At 39.9% G+C, this 25,975-nt stretch overlaps 2 protein-coding genes across 2 annotated transcripts; both read right to left on the reverse strand.

Annotated features, from left to right (window-relative positions):
• Positions 1–1,464: 1,464 nt before the first annotated feature.
• bsdc1 (BSD domain containing 1) lies at positions 1,465–11,978 on the reverse strand. Its single transcript, XM_004082649.5, has 11 exons — positions 11,874–11,978; positions 11,276–11,330; positions 9,446–9,562; positions 9,202–9,369; positions 7,562–7,616; positions 7,189–7,304; positions 7,036–7,104; positions 4,558–4,642; positions 4,005–4,478; positions 2,739–2,842; positions 1,465–2,659 (listed from the first exon to the last, which is right to left on the reverse strand). The coding sequence occupies exons 1-11, from the start codon at positions 11,882–11,884 to the stop codon at positions 2,630–2,632; spliced, it is 1,284 nt and encodes a 427-aa protein (XP_004082697.1). The 5' UTR covers positions 11,885–11,978; the 3' UTR covers positions 1,465–2,629.
• An 8,874-nt stretch (positions 11,979–20,852) lies between these two features.
• Positions 20,853–22,103, reverse strand: olig4 (oligodendrocyte transcription factor 4). Its single transcript, XM_004082648.5, has one exon. It carries the CDS (start codon positions 21,905–21,907, stop codon positions 21,131–21,133), a length of 777 nt encoding a protein of 258 aa, XP_004082696.1. The 5' UTR covers positions 21,908–22,103; the 3' UTR covers positions 20,853–21,130.
• Between the last annotated feature and the right edge of the window lie 3,872 nt (positions 22,104–25,975).

The raw sequence follows: 25,975 nt of genomic DNA on the forward strand, positions 1-25,975 counted from the left end.
TTGTCATCCACTCCTAGATCAGCAGCCCCACCCCCCCTCCAGAAACACACACAAACCACGCCCACGGCACATTTTGTGTGTAGCTATGTTGATAAGAGAAAGCCAGCTAGAAATGCCAAGAGGAGCCATCTTTACAGCCATGGCTATGCACAGATGTCCCTTTTGGCCATCTGGATCCACCACAAACTTGTTTCCGCGTCTATATCCTTTGACCCATCAGTTCGGATGGATTTATTTGTCAATAAAAATGAAGGGAATATCAGTGTGATCAGCGCTGTGCGAGTGGAACACGTGGCTTCATCCATGTCTGATATGGATGCTGAAGCTGAAAGAAAAGGAGTGGCAGGTTGCCACTCCGGAGGTCTTGATAGAGCAACAGTGCCCTCTGGTGTCAGACATGAACATTACAACGTCTTGTTGATGCATCTTCGCTCATTTTCTACCAATTATTTATCTGAAAATGAAACATGAAATCATGCTCTGCCTTTTTAATAAACTAATTCTCATAATTCACTCTTTTGCGAAATAGTTTTTTAAATTGGAAGAATTTTCAAGAATTACATTTAAATCAATTTCAGTTTTCAGTTTTATCATTTTAGGTAATTTCTTCTTTTTTGTGTTGTTTTTGACATTCAAATAAAATTAAAGCTGCAAGTGGCATTGCAGGCCTAATCCATCCCTGCTGCTCCCCCTTGATTCACCCTCTATGGATGAGCTGCATTGAGGCAGTTTTCTGTCGGTTTTATCCCCATAGCAAGCATTTTATGTGTTGTTCCGGTAAAATATATGCGCTCAACAGGAAAACGCCACTTTTGCAAGCCTGCCATGCTAACGCTGTTAAAAATCTACAACTTTTAAAACCAATATTTTTTCCCAAATCGCTTTCCAATGATGCTCGAGGAGTTAGGAGGCGAAGAAACTTCAGTTATGGTTTTAGGGTCAACCTGGTGGCTTTTGTGTACAATTTCATGAAGATCGCTAAAACAAAAGTTTCTTGTATTGTCCAAGATTCTGAAAAATCATCAAATTTCACGTTGCATCAGAAAAGGGCCGCCAAACCATAGGTGCTGTGGCCATCCAAAAATAATCTGAAAATGTCTTCTGGATAGCCCTGACACACCTGTTCTGGTTTAGTGGATGTTGAAATATGCGTTTGAGCACCATCGTTCTTTTTGACAGTTTCGCCTGTTGTGATGTCATCTTGGGGGTGGGGGGTGTTCACTGTGTCAAAAATTCCTTATTACCGGGTACTAAGTGTGCGCAAATTTTGGTGAGTTTCTGAGTTTGTGGCTCAGAAACATTTTCACTTAAAGAAAAAAGAATCGCAAAACTAACCGTCTTTGCAGTCTAGGACTGCTGCAGGACATAATTATAACTTTTTGCTCAAAAATTAAAGCTCTAACGGCTCAAACCCACTGTTAAAAATCCCCCCGAAAAAAAATTCTTTAAAGAAAGACACAAATCTGCCATTTATGATATTTTTTTAATGACTAGAACCATCTGAAAAATACTGAAGGAGTTGAAGGGAAAAGAAACAGTTCAGAGAGCAGACCTGCATCCAGCAGCTCTGATTGGTTCAAAGTGTGAATCTGATGGAAAATACACAACTGAGAATTACACACATGCAACACACCGTCTGAACACCAAATCCCAGGAAACAGCCAAAGAAAAACGTACAACTGAATCAAATCAATCTGCAGCTTTAGCATCCTGTATTAGTACAGACATGCAATAGAAAGCTCATAACTACACTGATGAAGTGTTTATTTTGTATAAATATTACAGCTCTATGCTTACATCTCTTAATTACAGATGGGTGCGCTCCCGTTCTCACTCGGCACACAGACAAAAACAAAACGATTGCAATCACAGATCAGGCTCACAGCTGCCCTCAAAGTGAAGCCAAGCAGGACCAGTCTGAACTCAACGAGAGGACAAATGAACAAGCTCCCTCCACCGACTCAGGTGGAACTTGAACGTTAGAACGTGAAGGACTAACAGTGACATCGTCTTCACTGGTCCGGCTGTGACATAAATGTTTGCACGCCACCGCGTGCTTCCCAAGGCCATGTGTCTAAAGCTAGGAGTGGATCCCAAACGAAAGTGCATTGTGAAAGAAGGCCGACTTTTTTTCTTCTTTTGCATATTAAAGGTGGCAAAATAAAAAATGAAATAATCAAAGTTGGAAGAAAGAGGGCAGAATGGATTGAAGTGTTTCGTTTAAGAAAGGTGACGAGCTGCGTCTCTGGTTCTGGCCATCATGCAGCTCATCGGCCCTCGTACTAAAAAGTGACTTGACTGGCAAAAAGAAAAAATAATAATAATAAAATGAAAAAAAAACAGCTTCTGCCCCACTGCGGTGAACCCCCACAAAGGGGGACTCTTGTCCTTCAGCTGTAACATCCGACTAGCCACCCCCTAGTGGCCACCCCCTCCGAAGGCTGCAATCAGACAGCTGAGGAAGCCATGGTCTTCCTGTTGCTCACCCAACAGCTTAACCACTGTGGTCCAGAAAATCCCCTAACGACAGTCATGACATGGTGTGGACAAAGAGTTAAGACACGATAAGCATGATTCCTCGGCCGAGAGCTAGCTTCAAAAGCAGGACACTTTGTGCCGCAGAGCCTCTTTACTCCCAGTTCTCCCACTCCTCATCCAGCTGGGGAGACAAAAACACGCCGAGAGTCAGTGAAACGTCAGGCGCCCACGCGTATCCACCTTTTGTTAAAACAACTCACCTCCCCGGGATCCTCCATTTTGGAGAGAGCCAGCTGCACCTCTTCCTCGGTCATGTCCAGGTCAAAGTCTTTCTCCCAGTCTTCGCTCACGTCAGTGCTGGACCCTGGAGGACGACAAGACAGAGAACTGGAACTTTCCGGAACCTGACAAAAGCTACTGGATCTAATGCTACGTTCACATGTGTGTCCCTGCATGTGTGGGCTTTTGAACATACATGTTCCTAGTTTATGGTGTTCACATGCAGGTGTGAGTCTGTGTACCTACAGTTGGAAGATGCTTAATGTCAAATGTTGAAGTGGTGCAACCTGGTGAATCTTGTTCCAGGTTTGTTCTCTCACGGCTTTATTCTGATATACGACAGACTTGATGTCATAGAAATCCATCCGGGCACAAACTGAAATTATTCATTTCTCCGCCATGATCCATTTTTTTAAACACTTGGCACTTTTGTGAATGAAAAGGGAATCCAACCCAACGTTACTATCAAATCCAAAGTCCCACCTGGTTTAAACTTTCAACAGATATTCAACTGCTGCGTGTTTGGTACATAGAGCCTAAAACATGTGTAGCTAAGCGTGAAGGTGAGAGTTTTGAACATGGAAGCCCGAAACACGCATTTAGAGGATGCCGGTGTTCAGTGGTCCCCAAATCCCGATCAATTGGCACCGGAAGGCAGAAGAAATAAATAATTATGCAAGTTTTCTGTGTTAAGTCTCCACAATCTTTAATCCTAAAAAATAACTGGATTCTCTCAGCAACACCTTCGATCACCTGAGCTGTAAAGTTTGGTCAGGGGAGCAAAATGACTACGTTTAAACGATTCCTGATACTGAAAAATCTTGGTTCTTTAAAACAGGCAGGAATCTCGCGGTTACATTTCAGTCACATGAGCGCTAAAAGGAGTCAGGCGGAGTGCAACACGAGACACGTTGTATGTGGAACGTTTCTCTGCAAATGGGTAAGGGATAAATGCAGAGACGGAAGAACAGATGGAAGAACAGGCTACGACTTCAAGACACAAAAATAAAAACACAGTAGGCCACCAGGAGTCCTACTTAAAATATGGATTTATCGTAACAGCTGATTCCCTCACACCGAGCCCATTTGCATGATATTCATAACATTAAGTGGCATCATATTTGACCAGAGATTGATGTTCCACTGGTGTTACTTTCTGTTGTTATTAATATGAATAAATGTGTTTTTTTCCTTTTTAAGATCAGACCATAATTAAGCAACAGCATTAAAGAAACCTAAGCCTGTACCTTTCTTGCCATTGTTGGAGGGCGTGGACTTCCCGCTGTCAGAGTTCAGCTCAAACACCCTGAGGTCCTGTGGTCCCTCTTCCTTGGTGGTCTGGAGCAGTTTGGAGGGGGGGACACGCACCAACGCCCCATCAACAGGAACCTCCACCTGCGGTTTACTTTCCACCTGAGCCACCTCTGCTAAGCGACTCTTTTCAGACTGCTGCTCTTCTTGGGTCGGGTTGCTGTCCTCCAGCGAGGCTTCCGACAGCTTCTTCCTCAGTTCAGCACCAACAGGCGCCGGCTGCACCTCCAACTGCGTGGGCAGGCTGACGCTGCTCCCGGACAGTGTGGCGTCACCCTCCTCAGTTGGAGACAGAGCAGGACTCGGTGGAGGGGTCCCCGTGGAGGCAGTCAGGGCTGGGGCGTGAGCCGAGCCCCCGTTTGATGGTTGGTGTGGGCTGAGCTGAGGCGACATGCCGCCAAGGAAGTCATCTAAACACAGAAAACGCCAGGCGGAGTGAGCCGAGGCCGCGACATTAAAGCAACTGTTGTCAACCTGTTCCCAGCTCACCTTCCTCTTCTTCCTCCCAGTCTAGGGTTTCCGTGTGTGCAGCCTGCTCCGCCCTCTGCTTCAGCGCCACCCTCCTCGCCTCCTCCTAGACATCACAAAAATGAGCTCTCATAAAAAGGGGTCGACATTACAATTCAAATTAAATTGTGTTTTTGGTGTTTGTAACATGTTCTTGTGGCCTTGTTTACTTTTTTATAGATGGGGGACATTTATAAGACATTTAATCCTAACATTTTATTTTTGATTATTCCTTTATTCAAATCACTGGGGATCAGGAGCAGACAAAAAAAATGGCGCTAAGAAAAGCCTGTAGTTCTGACGTATGCTGGGCACAAGCTCCCTGCTCTGCTCCATTCTGATGCACCCACTTTTAGACAAATAGATCCATGCATGTCTTTGTTTTCCTGGTCTGAGCTGGAATCTGGATCTAAACTGCTCCAATATTGCTCACCATTTTGTTGAACTGCTAATGTTAGGTTGGGGGTTTGAGGGGCTGAACGATAGCGGGACAGCTCTTAGCAATAAGTAAGGGAAAGGTGGGAGAAACTATGCAGAAACTTTGTCTTAGAAAACAACTCAGGATTTTTTATTTCGATTAAAAACGGCATAATCATACTTAAAAGACCACAGGGGAACACTTTGTAAATAGATGATCAGAGTGGGACTTTAATCTGCAGATCAAAAACAAACCCGAAGCAGTAGAATGTCTAGAAACATCTGGTGAAATTCAAGTAACAAAGGACGCACATTTCTGTGACATCAGCGATATTAACCAGACACTACATCATCTCTAAAATCAGTTAAAAATCAGATAATTATCTATTTATGATGTCAAACTTTTAGCATTTTGACTGGAACAAAGAACAGTCGATCTGCAGGGGTTGACATAGCCCAGAAATTTGCACTGGCCCACAGGGCCAGTAGTTTTTGAAAGTTACTGGCCCGACACCGAGCACAGCGAGACCCGCCGCTCCGCAGGTGCTTGCAACTTTAGGGGGGTCCGGGGGCATGCCCCCCCGGAAAATTTTAATATGGTGCAATTTGGTGCATTCTGGTGACATCTAGCACTTATTTATACACTTTTCAATGACTAAAAATAGAGCATATCAAACTTAAATCTGCTCTAGTCTGTTTCAGATGTTTTGAAGAGAGCGCTGCAGTGTAGTAGGTAACACTAGTTAAGAAGTTTTCATGCTGCTTCTAATCACTGCTATTTCACATTTGTTCCTAATCAATAGTTAAGAAGTTTTATTGACTTTTTTGCCCTGACTGCCTTAAGGTTCTGCTTTTTGTTACTGTTGCAAAGTTACATTTACTTTTTAGTTACTTTAGTTACCTAATTAAATTAAATAATTGAAAAATTAAATACAATTAAATTACTGAGATCATTCAGCTAACTAGAAATAATTACTGCTTACAGTGTTGTAAAGAAAAACAAAATTAAGTAGTTTGACATTCTACTGCATTTGAGTCTGAGATTCAGGTATTTGGAGTTGCCTTTGATTCTTTGACATTCAGCTTAAAGCTTAGTGGATACAGTTTCATCTTCAATGCATTCATTAAATATCTTGCTGTCCATAGCACTAATTCCACCCGTCACTCCATCTAACATATTCCTATCTATTCCTGCCATGTCTTCCACATCTCTGACATGCTTCAGTCTCTCTTCAGTGACGGTGTTGGATTTATGATCATCGCGGTGAAAAACCACCAGGGAGCGCGCTGATATGTGTGTCAGTTCAAATATATCTGCATAAAATGTAATAATAACCCACTGGCTTGTTCCTTCGTTGTTGCTGTTAAACATTGTTTAGTATTGAATTGTTACATTCAATAAAGTTTGAAAAAAAAAATTGAGTGAGCGCGTGCCGCGTGGTGCTCGGCAGTGACAGCCGCGCGCGCAGGCGGGAGAGAAGGAGAAGTGATCAAAGGTTTCCCATAGAAACCCTTGAAGTCTGAACACAGGACTAGCAGAAAAAGTGAATTATAAAGACGAGGTAAATCTACACGTTTTCGCAAAATATACTTTATTGTAAAAGGTGAAAAATGTATTAATTGTTAGATATTTTAGTGGCCCGAGCGGACAAGTAAAAAATAAAGTCTTGTGGTCCGTACTGCTCGAAAAACAGGACCGGGCCAGCGGACAAATGGCTATGTCGAGCCCTGATCTGTGATCACAGCAGAGCTCAGACGTCTGGACAAACCAGCAGAGTCACAAACTGACCAGCAGGTGGCACTCAAGACAACATGCTCAAAGCAAGGCAGCCCCGTCCTGGTGCTCAAGATCTACCATGATCAGCTTTCTGCTGATTTGCTGACTCAAGTGTCTCCACATTGTGATGGACTGAACACCCCTGATCCAGGTAACCAGCAGCAGGAGGTGCAGGGCGAATAGAAAAACAGAACCGGCACGGGTAGATCTTGAGGACCAGCATAGAGCAGCCCGTCCAGTTGAGACACTTCTGCGAGTCTGTTTACCTGATCCAGCTGGAAGACTTTGTAGAAATACCGCTGCCAGAATTCTGAGTGGGACACTGCAGCTGGGACCTGAAGAAAACAAAAGCTATCTTAAAATCAAATGTATTTAAAAAATATTATTATTAAAACACAGATTAGCAACACAGGTGATACCATTTTAGTGTACAGTGCTCGTATAGAAGGACTGTTGACCAAAAGCTCTGAGATGTCTCCTTTCCTCTCATCCAGACTGAAAGTGGACAGCCAGCTGTCAAACTGCTCCAGAGGACCTGAAACATAAAATACAATAAATTCACACAAAACATTGTTCTTTTTCATTCAAGCCAAGATCCCAACACTAACATCAGACCATACAGGTGTATGTGGATCCATTTATGAGGACAAAATCCCCTAAGATTTTCTATAGTAAGGGGGATTGAGGTTTAAAGCAATCTAAAAGAAAAGGATGGTGAGCAGAGTTCTAATTGATCCAAAAAGCAATCATATATCTAATAAAACAGCCTTTTCTCGTGTCTCTGGGTCTTACCGTCGGGCTCATTGCAGTATGTGGCGGGGTCAGCTTGCAGACTGTAGAGCCGCGCCTGTAGGAACAACAAAGCGTCAATATGGCTGCTCTGTTTCCTTCTGCTCCCTTTAGGTCTCCCTTCTGAGCAGATTAAAACTTATCTCTCCTTAAAAACAAAACTTTAACATCCTTTACAGCGGTGCTCTCCAACCCTTTACAGGTTTGTTGTCAGACAATGTTTTCACGGACCAATATGTATGAGACCAAAGTTGGTGTTTAATATTTTTAAGCTTCCAGTTTTTACACGTTTGTTTTTTATTAACTTTGCTGGCTTTTTAAAAACCAAGTCCAGATGACATCCCCTAAACCTACTACAATTTGCTGGCTTGGGGCTTTTAATTTAGCGGTCAGAACATTGAATATAAAAAACTGAACTGACTGAGTGTGACAACACCCACAGAAAATGACTTACTTCTGGTTCTAACTAAATGAAGTCGGTTCAGTCTCCCCTTTTTCAAAATACAGACGTCACCGTGTGAGAACCAGAAGACGCCAATAAACAGTGGTAGGTTTGAATCGGGCTCAGTCGACATTTTTATGCCAACAACTCTAAACCAATCAGGAGTGAGCTTGTTGGAAGTCCACAACACTTGAAAGCCGGCCCGGGAGAATCTGTCAATCAAATGTTTTGAAAGTTCAACGTGAGACCATAATGAAACATCTGATTGGTCATGGATGGATGTGGTGGACAGTATCAGGTAGTTTTCCAAAATAAAGGTTCCTTCAGTCTCAGAAAATAAACAAAACGAACTTTTGTTTATTTTTTGTTTGTTTTTTTTGCAGCTTACTTCAAGTGACCTACAGATCAGTAGCGATCCACAGCCCGGGAGTCGGGGACGACTGCTTTACAATGTTGTTGACTTCAACAGGTTTTAATTGTTATTCAGTAAAGAAAATTATCCTTATTTGTGACACTGCTTTGTTATTTGAACCACGCTGTCAACCACGAGCTGAACGAGAAATCACACTGCTAGTAAACAGAATATCTATATTTATAGGAATTCAAATTATTCAAAAACACAAAACGAAGCAACAACAAAAGGTTTCTGCTGGCATGAAAAAGCAATCGGTTAATGAACAAAGAATAAGAAACCAAAAAAGAAAGCTAAATAAAAGCTGGACAAGAAAAAACTATTTAGCTTCCACATGTATGCTTAAGCTGTTTTGTGGGTAAATGCTCATGAACAGTTAAGTATGAATTTTTGGCATTGGGAATGCCCCCCCCACCCCACTGATGACATCACAGCAGGCAATGTCATCAGGTAAACTGATTAGAAACTTCTCATCATTTCTGCTGCTTTCCTCACTATTTTACACAGAAAATGGGAAAACGGTTTGACAGCATTTGAGATATACTGAGTCCTGAACCACCTGATAAGTTAAAGTTAATGTTTAGCCGCTGCCACTCAACACCTGTAAGATTTCAATGTGAAAAGATACAAAGGCGTTTTTAAAGGAAAATGTCTACGATACATTTTTTACGCAATTTGTTTTACTTCCTTTAACATCCTGAATGCATGTTTTTGTAAAAGGTAGTGATATTGGGACATTCAATATGTTCACAGGAGTTCATGTAGGTAAATAGGAGACTTAATGCCCACCTTTGAGCTATCGTAGACTTCTGTGGTTCCTGCTGCCGTCGCCACCAATGTGATCACATCACAATCAATGGTTTTATCAGGGGGCGGAGCAAGTGTATCAGTGAGAACCCCTAAGAAACTAGACAGACTCTTCTTGACTTTTTCTGTTGTGTCCGAGGATCCCTCCACCTGGAAGGCATAGAGGAGAAGTCAAGACGGCAGTTTAAGGAAAATTGGGGATGCTAGGCCAAAAACTGTGACTCACCGCAAGTTTGTTTCTGACAGCAGTGGCTGTTGCCACAATAGAGCAAGCTGTGTCATGCTGCACCACAGTGGAGAACTCAGTCAGGTCTCGCTTTATGAATTCCAAGGCTTCAGTTGACTGCAAAGCAAATGTAAAAGGGTAAATAGTTTAATCAATCCACCAGCTGCATATGAAGTTAAAAAGCTAAAGTTTCATTAGTTGTCCCACACATTGGTGTATGAGATTTGTTCTCCTTATTTGACCCATCCCCTGGGTGAGCAATGAGCTGCAGACACAGCCGCACTCGGGAGCCATTTGGTGGTTTAACCCCTCAAATCCAACCCTTTAATGCCGAGTGTCAAGCAGGAAGGCATCTGGGTCCCAGTTTTAGAATCTTTTGTTTGCCCCGACTATGAATTTGAACTTGCGATCTACCAGTCTCAGCACAGAAACTCTACCACTGAGTTGGTAAAGACGGATAAAGAATGCAGGAAATTCTAAACACAACATGGAAATGTTCATGTGTAACTAGGTTTTACATTGTACCTAATGTGTAAAAACCTGCAAAAACCACCAAGATGTATTTTTACAAAACTGATTAAGGTTGGAGGGTAAGACATATAGGAAAGTGTAATTTTGAGGAAACAAAGCAACATTTATAACTTACTCAAATATACATTATATCAATTGAAACTATTGGGTTTATTTCAAGTATGCAGTCCCTATGATAAAATATGTATGCAGAAAGGGAAAGAAGACCAAACAGTGCCAGAAGGTAAAAGCATGGTAAAGGCCTGTTCACACCGGGACGAATTTCGCCGGCGATTTTCGCCGACGTTTAACGCCTCGTGACTAAACAAAGGGCACCAACGAGAGTGTGCACACCGACGCGAAAAAACGCCAGGCGTTAAAGCGTCAAAAAAAAAAAACGCCTCGGGTTCGTTTTTTTTTTCGACGCGTCGCGTCGAAATCTACTCGACCAATGAGAATGGCGCTTTTGCTCACGTGTCTGGAGCTTCTGAAGTTACAGTAAAACACAACTTGGGGGCGCTCAAACACAAAACTGCCTTGCTGAGCACACATACCAGCGAAGAAGATAGACGCCAAGTAGCGTCAACACAGCCGCGAAGCAATAATGACGGACATTCTAAAACATCCCCGAACCAAGCACCAGTTGGAGCTACTGGTGCTTGAAATATTCATGTTTTCTTTGTTTGATTCTGACAAGCGCGTAAATACTTGCTCTCTTCTTCTGAGTGAAAAGCGACTTTAAGAAGCGTAAAGTTGCGCAGCGCCACCTTGTGTACAGGAGTATTTCTGTTTTACATTAAGCGCCATCTAATGTCAGGGAATGAAATTGCATGTTCACTCCACTCATCGTCAGCGAAAATCGCCTGGGTGTGAACACAAAAAACGTGGCGAAAAACGCTGGCGAATAACGCCTGGCGAATATTCGTCCCGGTGTGTACGGGCCTTAAGTTTCAAAATAAACTGCCTTTAAAAGAAACTAGGTTTTTCAGATCTTATGATTTAGCTTTGCTCTTGCAAACAATGGGACACTGTTACTTCTTGATCCTGTAGAAATCACTGGTAGTTTTATTTTCTTTGAAAAGCAATAGGAAAAAAAGGCAATTGAAGATGCATGACCCGCAATACACATAACATTATCTGTCTTTTTTTTTTACATGTTTAAACAAATCAGATGGGTTTTCTTTTATCAATTTTGATGGACAAGAAAGTCCATCAAAATTGACTACAAAGATTTAAAGAGAAAAAAAGTCTCATCTAAGCAAACCTTGCAGTTAACCATGTTATTGACAGGGTCAGTTATGCTGTATGTATGTGAAATACCTTATCTCTTACGGCCTGGAAGCTCTGTTGAAGCCAGCCTCCCCACCAACCGTCTCTGTGTCAACACATAAAAAATAAAAGCCTTATTATTATTTTTTAATAAAAAAAAGAGGGAAAACAAAGCACTGTTTTAAAATAGCTATGATAGACACAGCGGGTTTTTAAAACACTACACGACACCAGTTGTTGACATCACGATTTAGCTATCACCCGACCACAGTTAGCCAACAGCTTGCACGAAAACACACGAAAATGCATCAAAACAATAATTACAGGGACATAAAATGGATAACACGACTGCTTATCGTAAAATATAGAATATCTAATGTAAAAATTGAGCTTAATTTAGAGAATACGCTTCACCAAATGTAAGCTAACAATGCTAAGCTAACGTGAAGTCAGCTGTGTTTTGGTAAACAAATGCACTTCCTGGACTGTTTCCGTAGGCTATTAAACCTAATATAGTACAACAAAGTTATTTCTCAAAATCTTCACGGACACATAACTTAATAGTGAAGCTGAAATATGCACAAATCACAGGTTTTTGTTTTAATGTGAAGAAAAACAAACAAAAACTAATCAGCAACTTCACGCTCACCCTTCAGCCATCTTCAGACGATGACATCATCAGCATTCAGTGAACTCTAACCTGCCGCGTGTGTGGCTGAGGGAGTCACGTGGTACGCTCGGCTAAAAAAAACTTGCTCGCCCTTTTTATATAAGTTCCTTGTTTTTTTTCTATTATTACAGTCATTTTGTTTTTTTGTTGTTACATAAGATTGGTTAAAAATTATGTAATAAAATATAAATTCGGACACAAGGTTTATAATATTGACTAAATATAGTTAGAACTTTAAGCAAAACTGTTCATAGAAAATTCTAGAAAAATCCAGTAGCTCTAGGCCTTTTTTTCATTAATTTACCCAAGAATGGTAACAAACTAACTTCAAAAAACATTTTGGACTGGAAAATGTTGTTTTTATTTTTGCCCTGTTTTACTGTTTTGTTTGCATCTCTACCGTGTTTTTTCAGCTTGAATGGTTTTCTTATCACAAGGAGATTACCAAAATGTGTGCTTAAGTCACAGTTTGAGCCTATTTTTGTAAAAGTTTATCAGTGGACTTTGTATGTTCTTTACCCCTGTATGTTTATTGGGTATTAAATTTTTCTTTAAAAATCCAAAAAGCTTCTAAAAATTGGTTCTCAAAACAGTGAGTGTGATGATCATTTAGAACAGAAGTCGTCGTGCCAAATTGTGGCCATTAATAGACAAAGCACGCAAGGAGGGGAAGTCGGCATACTTCGTTGGAGCCCGTGGCTTCATCAATGGAACAGAAGTGCTCCCTCCTTCATAGAAACGCTCATCCTACATTTAAAAGCTGACTGCTTCGGTGAGACTATTAACACCATTTCTTAATTACAAATTGGTTGATGTTTACTGTCCATACATCATTTTCTGAATAGGGCCATAACCTTATTTTAAACCTTAATTTCTTAGAGGAAGAGGGAAAAAAGAGGGAAAAAAAGGGAAAGAAAAAAAAAAGAGAAAGAAAAAATTATAGCCCTCTTCTTATTTTGGCTGCACTTTTTTTTGTTTTTTTTGTTTTTTTTCTAAACCAAAACGGGTTGGATGTTATTCTATCTTTATTTAGTTAGTCAGGATTATTACTTTATTTTTGTAAGAATCGTGCAGTGCTCGGTCCCCTTCTCTTCTGTAAACCTATTCTTTCTTTGTTAGATCAGTTCATTAAACGTGTCTTTTTCACTCGTTTCTCTCAATGCCAGGGGACTAAGGCAAACATGCAAGCGCAAAGCTCTATTTTTATTTCTTAAACAATTTAAAACAAATTTCTGTTTTTTGCAAGAGAGTCATTCCACATCTACTGATGCAAATTTTTGGAAATCACAATGGGGCAACGATATTTGGTTATCTCATGGTTCTGAACGTTCATCTGGTGTCACCACACTTAAGAACAACTTTTCTGGTTACATATTAGACTCTGATTGTGACACTCTTGGCCACTACATCTGTATGGCAGTTAAAAATGATATTTACAATTTTATCATTGTTAATATATATGGTTACAACAATAAAAATGACAACGACAAACTACTGGACTCCTTAGAAGAAAAAATAAGCTTATGGTTATCCAGATACCCAGACTCCATACTTTTTGTTGGGGGGGACTTTAATATTGCTATCAATAATACACTTGATAGATGGCCTCCAAGACGGGAAACTTCATATAGCACCAATCTCAAAAGATTTATGAATAAGTTCGATATTGTGGATGTTTGGAGAGAGAAATTTCCCAATGACAAACGTTTCACCTGGAGTAATAAAACCGGTTCCAAACAATCTCGCATTGATTTCTGGCTTGTTTCAAGCTGTATAAATAAAGATAACATCACTGTGAATATTTTGCCAACCCCTCTGACGGATCATAGAGCTATTTATATTAATATCCAAATTATTACTCCTGACAGTACTACTCGGAAATTCAATTACTGGAAGCTAAATAATTCTTTACTGAGGCATGAAGCAGTCAAAATTGAAATTACAAAATTGATTAATTTTTATTGGAATAAGGCTAATAAAGAAAAATCTTTTTGCACCAATTGGGAACTTTTCAAATTTGAAACTTGTAAATTCTTAAGAAAATATGGAATTCAAAATGCCAAATTAAGAAAAGCTGAAGAGGAAGAAGTGGTAAGCAAAATTATGTCTTATTATCAAAAAAGACCAGAAGAGGTTGAGGAAGAGGATAAATTAACTTTAATTGACCTTCAAAACAAATTAGACCAAATATATCAACACAAAGCTGAAGGTGCCTTTGTTAGATCCAGGAAAAAATGGCTGGAGGAGGGAGAGCAAAACTCTGCCTACTTCTTTAGACTGGAAAAAAACAGATCAACAAACAACTTTATTAACCGCTTAAGTATCAATGGCAATATTTCCAAGAATCCGATACATCTTTCCAAATTTTGTGCTAATTTCTATTCTAATCTATACAGCTCAAGATACAATGAGGACATTTCCTCCTTATTTTTTAACAATATTCAAAACCTCCGAACTATTGTCGAGGAGGACAGGAGTCAGTGCGACAGCCCTCTAACTCTGGAGGAAGTACTTAATTCCATTCTCGCGCTGAAGTCCAACAAATCTCCCGGCACAGATGGTTTATCTGCAGAATTTTACCAGGCATTCTCTAATAATTTAGCTCCGTTCCTACAACAAACTTTTCTAGAAAGTATAGAAAAAAATGCTCTCCCTCCGACACTTTCTCAAGGTCTAATAACTCTCATTCCAAAACCAAATAAAGACATACTCTTAATTGAAAACTGGAGACCCATCTGCTTGCTTAATTGTGATTATAAAATTATGGCTTTAATATTTGCTAATAGAATCAAAAAAGTTTTACAGTTAATCATCGATGAAACGCAGTCAGGTTTCATGAAAAATAGGCATATCTCTAATAATATCAGATTGGTCCTAGATCTACTTGATTACTCTGATTTGGTGCCTGATGACAGCTTTATTCTTTTCCTAGACTTTTATAAAGCATTCGACACAATCGAACACCAATTTATTTTCAACTCATTAAAATTATTCGGCTTTGGTGATTTTTTCTGTAATGCTGTTAGAACTTTATATTCGAATGGTAACAGCTCTATAAAAATGAGACATGGCTCCACCCCTAGATTTGACCTAAAACGAGGCATTCGCCAAGGTTGCCCAATCTCACCATATCTGTTTCTTCTCTGCACTCAAATCCTAACAAACCACATTTGTTCTAGTAATGTGCAGGGCATTACCATAGCTGGCAAAGAGCTTATCATTAGCCAATTGGCTGATGACACTACACTCTTTTTAAAAAACTCAAGCCAGATTCCTCTAATCTTAGACGTAATTAATATTTTTTCTCAAACTTCTGGTTTAACATTAAACTTAAACAAATGTGAATTACTAGCTATTAAAGACTGCTCAGTGGATGTTATCTGCTCGATCCCTGTTAAACAAGAAATTAAGTACTTGGGTATTCTAATTAATAAAAATCAAAAACAAAGATGTTCATCTAACTTTACTCCAATCATACAGAAAACCAAAATCCAAAACCAAATCCAAAACCCGGGAGCCGGTTTAGCCCGTGCTGGTTTGCGGCGCCTTCCGTCCGTGAAACCAGGGTTCGACTCCGGGCTGCTCCCTGTTCCCTTCTCTACCCCTGTGCCGGTTCCAAGCCCGGTTTGAGAAGGTTGCGTCAGGAAGGGCATCCGGCGTAAAACATTGCCAAGTTTACCATGCGACTTGTTCGCTGTGGCGACCCCTGATGGGAGAAGCCGAAAGAGGAAGATACAGAAAACCAAAAAGAAGCTTAATCAATGGCTACAAAGGGACTTATCCTTAAGAGGTAGAGTACTGCTAACCAAAGCAGAAGGAATCTCCCGTCTAACTTATGTTGCCATCTGCTTACACCTTGACAACAACATCTGTAAAGAAATTGATCGCACACTTCTTAATTTTATCTGGAAAAATCGAACACATTACATAAGAAAATCTGTCTTCATGAATGACTATGAAGCAGGTGGACTTAACTTTCTAGACTTTAACTCTCTCAATAATACTTTTAAAATTAATTGGGCCAAAAATTTTTTGAAGAACCCCACCTCTATCTGGAACATCATACCATTTCAGATTTTCTCCCGTTTTGGAGGCTTTAAATTTATTTTAAATTGTCACTATAATGTTGAGAAACTCCCCACAAAACTCTCATCCTTCCATAAGCAGGTTCTCTTAGCATGGAACCTTATTTACAAACATAATTTTTCTCCACACAAGTACATCATCTGGAACAACAGAGATATTTTATACAAAAATACATCGCTCTATTTAGAGACCTGGATCCAGAATGGGATCCTACTGGTGGCTCAACTATTTAATAAGGAGGGGCAGCTGTTAAACTATAACGAATTCCTATCAAAGTATAATTTACCTATTACTTTACAAGAGTTTTCAATGGTGCAGAAGGCTATCCCCTCAGGAATAGTAATGTTATTTAAGAACACTGATAATTTGATACCTAACGAAAATACAATATCCAACGCGGATGAGTCACCGGTAGGAAAAATATGCTTCTCTTATGGGCGTACTACTAATATAAAAATACGCAGATTATTTCAAAAGATTTATACCTCTCCCCCGTATATTTTAAATTATTGGAATCAATTTGTTCCAGATATCAACTGGAAAGCAGTCTGGACGATCCCTCATAAGTATTTAATAATAAATAAGGTAAAGGAAGTATCCTTTAAAATTCTCCATAAAATTTACCCTGCCAAACATTATATGATAAAATTTAAAAAAGATATTAATACTGATTGTAGTTTCTGTGGAGATCACCCAGAAACAGTAACTCATCTTTTCTGGCACTGTTTGTCCACACAGAGATTTTGGAAGGAGTTCAGTAGATTCATCATTATTCATGTCTTCAAAGATTTCTCCCTGAAATGGGAAAATGTATTACTTTGTTTTTTCAGGACCCCCAAAAAACAAAAGGTATTTTTTATAATAAATTTATTAATTCTTCTGGCAAAATTCTACATACATAAATGTAAATTTACTAATAAAACACCATACTTCCCACAATTCTTTAAAGATGTAACTTTTTACATAAAATCAATATCCTTTTCCTCCAACAAAAAAGCTCTCAGAACTATTGAAATTTGTAACTCTCTGCAAATATTTACTGAATCGACTCCCCTGGCTGTTTAACATTGTTTGTGTTGTATGTTGATTGTATGTTGTATACTGCATTGATTGTTCTTCATGTTGTATACTTGCATTTGTTCAATAAAGTTATTTAAAAAAAAAAAAAAAAAAAAAAAAGATCATTTAGTTTCTCCGCTCTGCTGCCTTTTAAAGTAATTGACAGGTAAAAAGTCAATCATTTCGTAACTCTACTAAACAATATTTTGCATAAAGAAACTTACATTTAGTTTTCAAACATGCTAACTATTTTAATGTTTTTATAGCTTATCACTCAGATAAACAGACAGACAGAACTTTAACTCATCCCATGATGGGGAAACAACAGATAATAATTTTAAAAACATATTATATAGCACTAAAATGCAATCAAAAAACAAAAAAGCTAATAATTAAAACAAACGTATGAAAATAGCACTAAAATGCAATCAAAAACCTATAATAATAACACAAAATTTCAATAACTAACACAATAAAGTGTCTATGATGACATCGTTGTTGATTCTTGCAAGCATAGCACTGCTTTTTTTTTACCATTTGGTAACACACCCAGAGGAAAATAATGGAACAAATAAAACACTGCATATTGTACCTCATTATCAAACCAGAAGTAAACAATTTGGGATAAATTATCAAAGGCAATTTTCTTGACATAAGTTTGTTTAAGGCTTAATCTCCTTCTGGACATTATAATGCATATTTGATAGCTGTTTAAATGAAAAAAAGACTTCACAGCAAATCCTCCATTATAGACATAACAGTTCAAACATATGGAGTTTATAGTCCTTTAATGAACCAATTTAACCAATAATTCATAGAAAACAAAGCTAATCTGTTGAGACTGAAGCCTTTTTCGTTGTGCCACTAATCAGAGTCTCACAATTCTGACTTAACCCCCCCCTCCCTTCACCAGCCTTCTCTCTGTACATCTGTGGTCGTGGATGTGAGCGCATGTGTGCGCCGTCCTGCATATGTGGGGTGACCCTGACCAGCTGCACTCTCCCCTCATCAGTATTCTGGATGAGAGCAAAATGAAAGAGAATAGGCAACAACCCCGTGGAAGTGCCTTCTCTCTTAACAGAAGTTCCCCTTTCTCCAGACGATGCACAATATGCTCTTATGTCCTTCAATATGCCTCTCTCATCCAGACCTTCAGGCCTGTTAATTGGGTCTTTCAGCCCCCTAATTAACTCTGTCAGAGCAGGCTGTGTCAAGCCAAGTATAAATAAGCACTCCTCTATTGATCCTTATCTGAAGCAGTTAACTTATCCATCTGTTTACGTGAGCATGCATATTAAGGCAGTAAAGGAGGAATGTGTAAAACCACTTCCATTATTTAACATATTAAAGGCAGTTTTTAATAAGTGTATGATTTTGTCTATGAGAAATACAAAATTCCATGCATCGGTTGTCAAAAAACTATTTGTACTTTTTTATTTTTTTTACAAACATATATATTTTTTGCCTTTGTATTTTGCTGGAACGAAGACTTTTTCTAAAGTAATTCATGAATAGACAGCACATTACAAAATAGTAACATTGTTTATTCATGAAAGAGGATTACAGCCACCAAAACTAATAAAATTGCTAAAAATATATATTTTCATGTTCAAAATATTGATGATAATCCCCAAATCACTGTTTTTTCTAACAATTCACTTAATATGTTTTCTTTTCATATTTTTAAACTCAAATTAAATTGGTCATAACCTTTTAACTTCAAAATAAATAATATTCTGAGCTTCTTTTTTCTTTGTAGTTGTTATCTTATTTTTCTTTATAAAAAATGTATTCTAAGAAAAATGATCATAATTACACAAGAAGTTTTAATCTCTAAGCAGCAGATTAAACACATATCAAAAAATTTGTTTACTTCTTCCAGTTTTACCCCAAAGAATCTTCCCTATTAAGATATAATTTATGATTTTTCAAATAAAAGAGGTTCAAATATCCCCAGCAAAATTCTAACTGTAATCTGAATTTTTCAGGAGGTTTTTTCTGTGATCTTGGAAATGCATTTATTGCATGCTCAACAACACCACAGATTTACTGGTTGCTGATTTTACTAAATATATAAGATGAAATTAGCCAATTCCCTTTGTGTAGTATATTTTTGTGACTTTTTTAGAACTTTTATTTTGAAAGCACAATTTCAAACAGGATCATTTTACTGCTCAAAATGCTTTACTGTGTGTAGTTTGTAAACTTCACAGGAATGAAAGCTGAGACTTGTCCTGCCATTGCCAGTGAGCATGTGCGAAGGATCTCTGTCTTAACGGTAGCAGCTGACCATAATAGTACACGGAGGACACGTCCATATTGTACAATTTAAGAAGCATATCCATTACACACCGCAGTCATCACACCTACTCCCACACAAGGACCCTCCGGACTGTCGATGCCACTTTGAGGGTTAACACCATCTGGTGCAGATCAGAAAACACCAGCTTTGCACAAGTTGGTGTCTCTAATTATCCATCTTCACTTAAAGGGAGGCCGATCCCCACTAATCTCTACAATGTGTTCTGCTTCCCATTTCCACCTGTGCCCCCAAAAAAGGGAGGGCTCATGGGTGGATCGGGGGGTCTCTGCATCAAGGGACCAGGGACCAGGTGATGCTGCTCCCCACGACAGAACGCTTGGTGTGGATGGCAGCTGCCTCCCCCTAGTGAGACATCCCACAGCTGACAATCCCCCAGTACTGACAGCAGCTCTTTACTGTGTCAATAGCCCCATATATTAGAGCTAACCGCCTTTGTGGTGAGCAAGGGTGTCAGGCCTTTTGGCCCGACAGCGCTTGTTACTATGATGAAACGTAGATGGGGGGGTCCCAGGCACGAGAGCTTGCAGTCCCCCTGCCTTTGTGTCCCACGCATGGCTATTGTTCGAACCCATTCAGTGCTCTCAAGAGGAGGAGGCGGGGTGAGAGGAAGGTGGGTGAGAATGAGTTACATCTCTTCATTTCAACCCTGATCTGCAAGTCATCTGTCAGCCGTGGGAGGATAAGCATGTATTTTACACGCTTGATTTGTTGCTAAGTGAAGGCCAGCTATTGCTGACTTGTTTCACTAAATCACGTTCATGGTGATCAGTGTGCATTGTGCACACACAATAATTGTTCCATGCATCTTACGAAACAGCGAAATTGTCTTTTTTATTCTAATGTCCTTTGAAAAACTAGCATTGAAGTCTACATCCACATTGTTTGGAGGAAACTTTTACTTTTTTTATGCGTAAAGGTACTTCCAGGGGCTTGTTGCCTATTCCCTGCTTAAATATTACACCCTTTGTGTGCCCACAGCCATGATCATATCAGACAGTGACAAATGGCCGGCCCACAGCGGAGGACATGGCTGCGTCCCTCGCCTGTGTCAGACAAAAAGTGACGCGCCTTGCTGGCGCCTGTGTCGTCCTTTCATCTCTTACACCCCGTTGAGGTGAAGATGGATGGTTCCCTGGCTCCAGAACACCACATTCGGCTTCTGTGCTGATGCATTGTTTCAGCCTTCTGCCCCTCTTCAGCTCCTTAGAGGTTGTCTGTCCAAGCTGTTTAGCAGCAAATGACAGCCTGCCTTAAAAATCAATTTTGTTGCTAATTCAATTCCAAGATTTTTATTGAAAACGTAACCATCTAATAACGGTGCACAGTTGTGATTTGGAAGCTCTCACAGAGTTTGCCTTATTATAAATACTAAGTTTTCTATGATAGTACCTTTGCTTTTATCAAGTGGATCCAAAATGGGTTATCGAGTGTTAAAATTCATGAAGAAAGCACAAAACCTTTGTTTATTCATTTAAAAAACTCATCTTTAATTTAGGAAAATAGAAATCCTGCACATTGCAATCCATTTGTTCCCATGTTTCACATTTTTATCGGCACATATATCAGATAAGTTACACAGTTTACTACTTTGGTAAAAATCCTTATGACATTTAAAATACTGTTATACAAACATAACTCAAAAAATAATATAAAACGAGTAGCAGCAGTTTGTATGTACAGCATTTACACTTTATATCAGTTTTTTGTTCAAAGTCCATTTTGTTCATTTAATCCAAACAGTTGGTGTCAGTTTATTGAGGTGTCCTGGTCACTTGTTAATAGACAAGCTGTGCAATGTGGAGGTAGTGGTGGGCAGAGGCTGGCAGAGTGTGCACGGACAAGGCATCCCAGGGAAGTGCCTGTAGGAGCTGCTCAGGTGGAGCGGCTCCTTCAGAAGGCCCTGCAGTGGAGCGTGAAACCCAAGAAAGCTGGCTGATGGAGGGGAGTGTGGAGCTGCAGCTAAAGAGGCAGAAGGTGAGTGGTGCTGCAGGGCAGCAGGTGTGCTGCCCACCAGTGGATGCAGGGACTGGGCCAGAGGGTGCAGAGAGAGTTGAGCAGACGTGGCTGCAGGGGTAATTGTGGCGTGGGGAGTGGAGCGGTTCTGGGCAGCTGCACTGCCTCCATAAACATCCCCGACCAGTTTCCTCATTTCTTCCAAGGAGCTGGACAGCATGAGGATGTAGTTGCGCGCCAACAGCAAAGTGGAGATCTTCGACAGCTTGCGGACCGAAGGTCCGTGAGCGTATGGCATAACCTCCCGCAGGCCGTCCATGGCCTGGTTCAAGTCGTGCATCCTTTTCCTTTCCCGGCTGTTGACCTTCAGCCTCAGGTCTTGCACCTCTTCCTTGCTTAGCTCAGACCTGTTCTTGTTCTTCCCAGCCCCGCTGCAGTGCTCCATTCTGCTTTGACCCGCTCTGCTGTCTGTTGTGTCATCATGGCAGTATTTCTGGAACATCTTGTTGGAGAAGAAGCTTCCAGGAGAGTCGTCCACCACCAGGTCTGGAGAGGAAGAGCGGCTGCATGTGGAACCAGCATCGGAATCCATTTTTAGACTTTAGTTGCAAAAATCTGCTCCAAAAAAATAAATATATGGAGGATGACTTTATGTGTGACAAATGGAGGTCTTGAAGTTCCACAAACAGCCACACTGAGAGTGATCAGTTAAGGCAGATGTTAAGTCCGTCACTCGAAGTGAGTCTCTGAACTGTCACCTCACGGGCCCACTGGGCTGTATTTATATTGCCGACTCAACAAAGGAACAATAAGCTGCATAATGAGACATTTAGGGCTGCAGCCAATTGAAGAAGGGACACACTTTCGGCCCCCTCTAACACCTCCTTCATGTAGCCCCCACTTCACCTTTCCACACCCCCTTTAATTCCCCCTGTGCTGATGAAGCCCTTATGCATCACCCAAAGCATTAGAATGTTCACATGTCCTGAACCGGACATTAAAAAGACATTCAAGTGTCAGTATTTGGACAATAATGTGTTGTGTTTTTTTGCAGACTTCAAAATAAAGTGAAAGTGTGAGTCTTAATCAGCTCAACAGGGCATTGCCTTGCTTTTACGGTCGCTTTCTGTGACACCAGATAGATGATGCCTTCGAGGTCTTATTTACATACGGTATCCATGAGACGCTGTGAGGAAAGGCATGAAGCTCCATCTGAGGTGCTTAGACATGTAAAGAGTGGCATTAAAAGCAGACTGAGTACAATTCAGCATGGAGCTTAAGACAAAAGGGTCAGACATATTTGACTCAGTACCACAACAGTCTGTGAAATCACATCGCTAACACCAGAGGGGGCCTGCCAGTTAAGTAGCAGGAGGTAGTTAAATAGATACCAAACAAGTGGGCACAGCATTGTTCTCCCCTAATTCAATCATAATACTTAAAGTACGTTTTTTTCTTTACTTTAGAGAAAGTATTCTTTTCAGGCTTTCTGTTAGTCTAACCTGAGTGGGTTTGGGTTGAATTTTTGGGCAAAGCCCTCACGTAGCAGTGAAATGAGTCCATGGATACAAATGCAAAACAACATTGCAGATTACCCTCTTTAAAAAAAAGAGAGACATTTTCTAAAGGATTAGTTCTGTGATTAAGTTTACACACTTGGCTGGAAACTGCAAAATGTAATGCTTGATTTTTATCAGCTCAAACTTATAATGTTTATTCTTCCCTTTTTGTGTTGCATGAAGAATATTTTATGGTATTTATTTCCTTTTAATCCTAATTTTTGCATGATTTTATATACACTGACCAAAAATATAAACGCAACACTTTTGTCATTGCTCCCATTTTTTATGGTATGAACTCATAGATGTGAAAAGATAGTTGTAAGATAGTAAGATAGTTGTGTAGCCGCCATGAGCCACATGTGTCTGTGGTGTAACCCGGAACCGGAATATATATTACATATATACGTATATATACATATATTTCCTCTTAATGCAGAAAAGTTTAACAAAGGCAGTGTTTATTACGTTTTTTGTAACTTGTTGCAAATGGTGCACATTCTCAGCTTAAAATATACACTGACCAAAATGTAAACTCACCCCTTTTGTTATGGCTCCCATTTTTTATGGTATGAACTCAAAGATGTGAAACATTTTCCACATACACAAAACAACCAGTTCTCTGAAATATTGTTCACAAATCTGTCTGAATCTGTGATAGTGAGCACTTCTCCTTTGCCAAGACAATCCATCCCACCTCACAGGTGTGCCATATCAAGATGCTGATTAGACAGCATGATTATTGCACAGGTGTGCCATAGACTGGCCACAAGAAAAGGCCACTCTGAAATCTTCAGTTGTATCACACAGCACAATGCCACAGGTGTTGCAAGTTTTGAGGGAGCGTGCAATTGGCATGCTGATAGCAGGAATGTCCACCAGAGCTGTTGATAGGGAATTGAATGTCCATTTCTCCACCATAAGCCGTCTCCAAAGGCGTTTCCGAGAATTTGGGAGCACATCCAACCGGCCTCACAACCGCAGACCACGTGTAACCACACCAGCCCAAGACCTCCACATCCAGCATGTCCACCTCCAAGATCGTCTGAGACCAGCCACTCGGACAGCTGCTGAAACAATCGGTTTGCATAACCACAGACTTTCTGCACAAACTGTCAGAAACCGTCTCAGGGAAGCTCATCTGCATGCTCCTCGTCCTCATTGAGGTCTCGACCTCACTCCAGTTAGTTGTCGTAACCGACTTGAGTAGGCAAATACTCACATGCGAGGGTGTCTGGCACGTTGGAGAGGTGTTCTCTTCACGGATGAATCCTGGTTTACACTGTTCAGGGCAGATGGCAGACAGCGTGTGTGGCGTCGTGTGGGTGAGCGGTTTTCTAATGTCAATGTTGTGGATTGAGTAGCCCATGGTGGTGGTGGGGTTATGGTATAGGCAGACATATGTTATGGGCGAAGAACACAGGTGCATTTCAATGATGGCATTTTGAATGCACAGAGATACCGTGACGAGATCCTGGGGCCCATTGTTATGCCGTACATCCAACAACATCACCTCATCGCCCCATGTTGCAAGGATCTGTACACAATTCTTGGAAGCTGAAAACATCCCAGTTCTTGCATGGCCAGCATACTCACCGGACATGTCACCCATTGAGCATGCTTGGGATGCTCTGGATCTGCGTATACGACGGCGTGTTCCAGTTCCTGCCAATATCCAGCAACTTCGCACAGCCATTGAAGAAGAGTGGACCAACATTCCACAAGCCACAATAGACAACCTGATTAACTCTATGCGAAGGAGATGTGTCATTCTTCATGAGGCAAATGGGGGTCATACCAGATACTGACTGGTTGTCTGAGTCCCCTGACCCCCCCAATAAAAAATAAAACTGAAGATTTCAGAGTGGCCTTTTCTTGTGGCCAGTCTAAGGCACACCTGTGCAATAATCATGCTGTCTAATCAGCATCTTGATATGGCACACCTGTGAGGTGGGATGGATTGTCTTGGCAAAGGAAAAGTGCTCACTATCACAGATTTAGACAGATTTGTGAACAATATTTCAGAAAACTGGTTATTTTTTGTATGTGGAAAATGTTTCACATCTTTGAGTTCATACCATAAAAATTGGGAGACATAACAAAAGGGGTGAGTTTACATTTTGGTCAGTGTATATTTTAAGCTGAGAATGTGCACCATTTGCAACAAGTTACAAAAAACGTAATAAATATTGCCTTTGTTAAACTTTTCTGCATTAAGAGGAAATATATGTTTATATACGTATATATGTAATATATATTCCGGTTCCGGGTTACAGCACGGACACATGTGGCTCATGGCGGCTACACAACTATCTTAATTCTGTTTGATAAAAGCTAGGAACCGGATAATGATAAATCATGTAATAAAATGGTGACGTTATAACAGGGTGAGATTATATAAGTTCGCTTCCTTCCACTCCCTTTCAAGCAATATTTATTAATATGTCTAAGTATCCTAAATTTGATTCGTCAATGTATGAATGTATAACTGATGATTGTATTGTTGTTGTTTATTATTCTTATTTGATTGCTTGAAATAAACCATTTCAAATAAAAAAAAATCAAATGCAGAAACGTCTCGTAAGCTTTGTGTTGCACTGGTTTGGAATAAACAATGTTCAAAGATCTAAAGTTGCTGTACAGACTCCAATATTGAAACTATTAAGAAAAAAAATGGACACCAGCTCTAGATTTAGATCAATAAAACTTAAAAACAAATTCAATTATCCAATCTCTGTCATGGAAGAATTAATTATTTTCTTGATATTTTATTTTAGTTACAGTTATAGAGTGATTTTTGTCATTTTTCAAAATATGGATTCTTTTTAATCTACATAACAAAGCATGCAGAATGCTAATTTGGTTAATCCAATGTACTTTGGGTCCCCAAATTCCAATTGATAAAGATTAAAATTATTTTTGTGAAAAATCTAAAAAATAGTTGCACTTTTGATGAAATAATAAAAACTACAAATTTGAAGAAAATTATCAAACCAGGTAAAGTAAAGACCCGAACACTTGAAAGAGTTGTTGTATGATGTCTCAGAGTTTGTGTTTCTGAATAAGTGTGTCGATGGATTAACACAGTTTATGTTTCCTGT

This window comes from Oryzias latipes, chromosome 22 (genome assembly GCF_053564925.1).
Source record: "Oryzias latipes strain Hd-rR chromosome 22, Olatipes_Hd-rR_3.1".
Lineage (NCBI taxonomy): Eukaryota > Metazoa > Chordata > Actinopteri > Beloniformes > Adrianichthyidae > Oryzias > Oryzias latipes.

Excerpts from the sequence above, each read along its gene's own strand:
- bsdc1 (XM_004082649.5), bottom strand. Across the intron at positions 9,563-11,275 it reads TCCAGGCCGTAAGAGATAAG|TCAACTGAAGCCTTGGAATT; the intron begins GTATTTCACATA and ends TTTGCTTTGCAG. Across the intron at positions 7,305-7,561 it reads ATACTGCAATGAGCCCGACG|GTCCTCTGGAGCAGTTTGAC; the intron begins GTAAGACCCAGA and ends TTTATGTTTCAG.
- olig4 (XM_004082648.5), bottom strand. The coding sequence starts at position 21,907 with ATGGATTCCGATGCTGGTTCCACATGCAGCCGCTCTTCCTCTCCAGAC.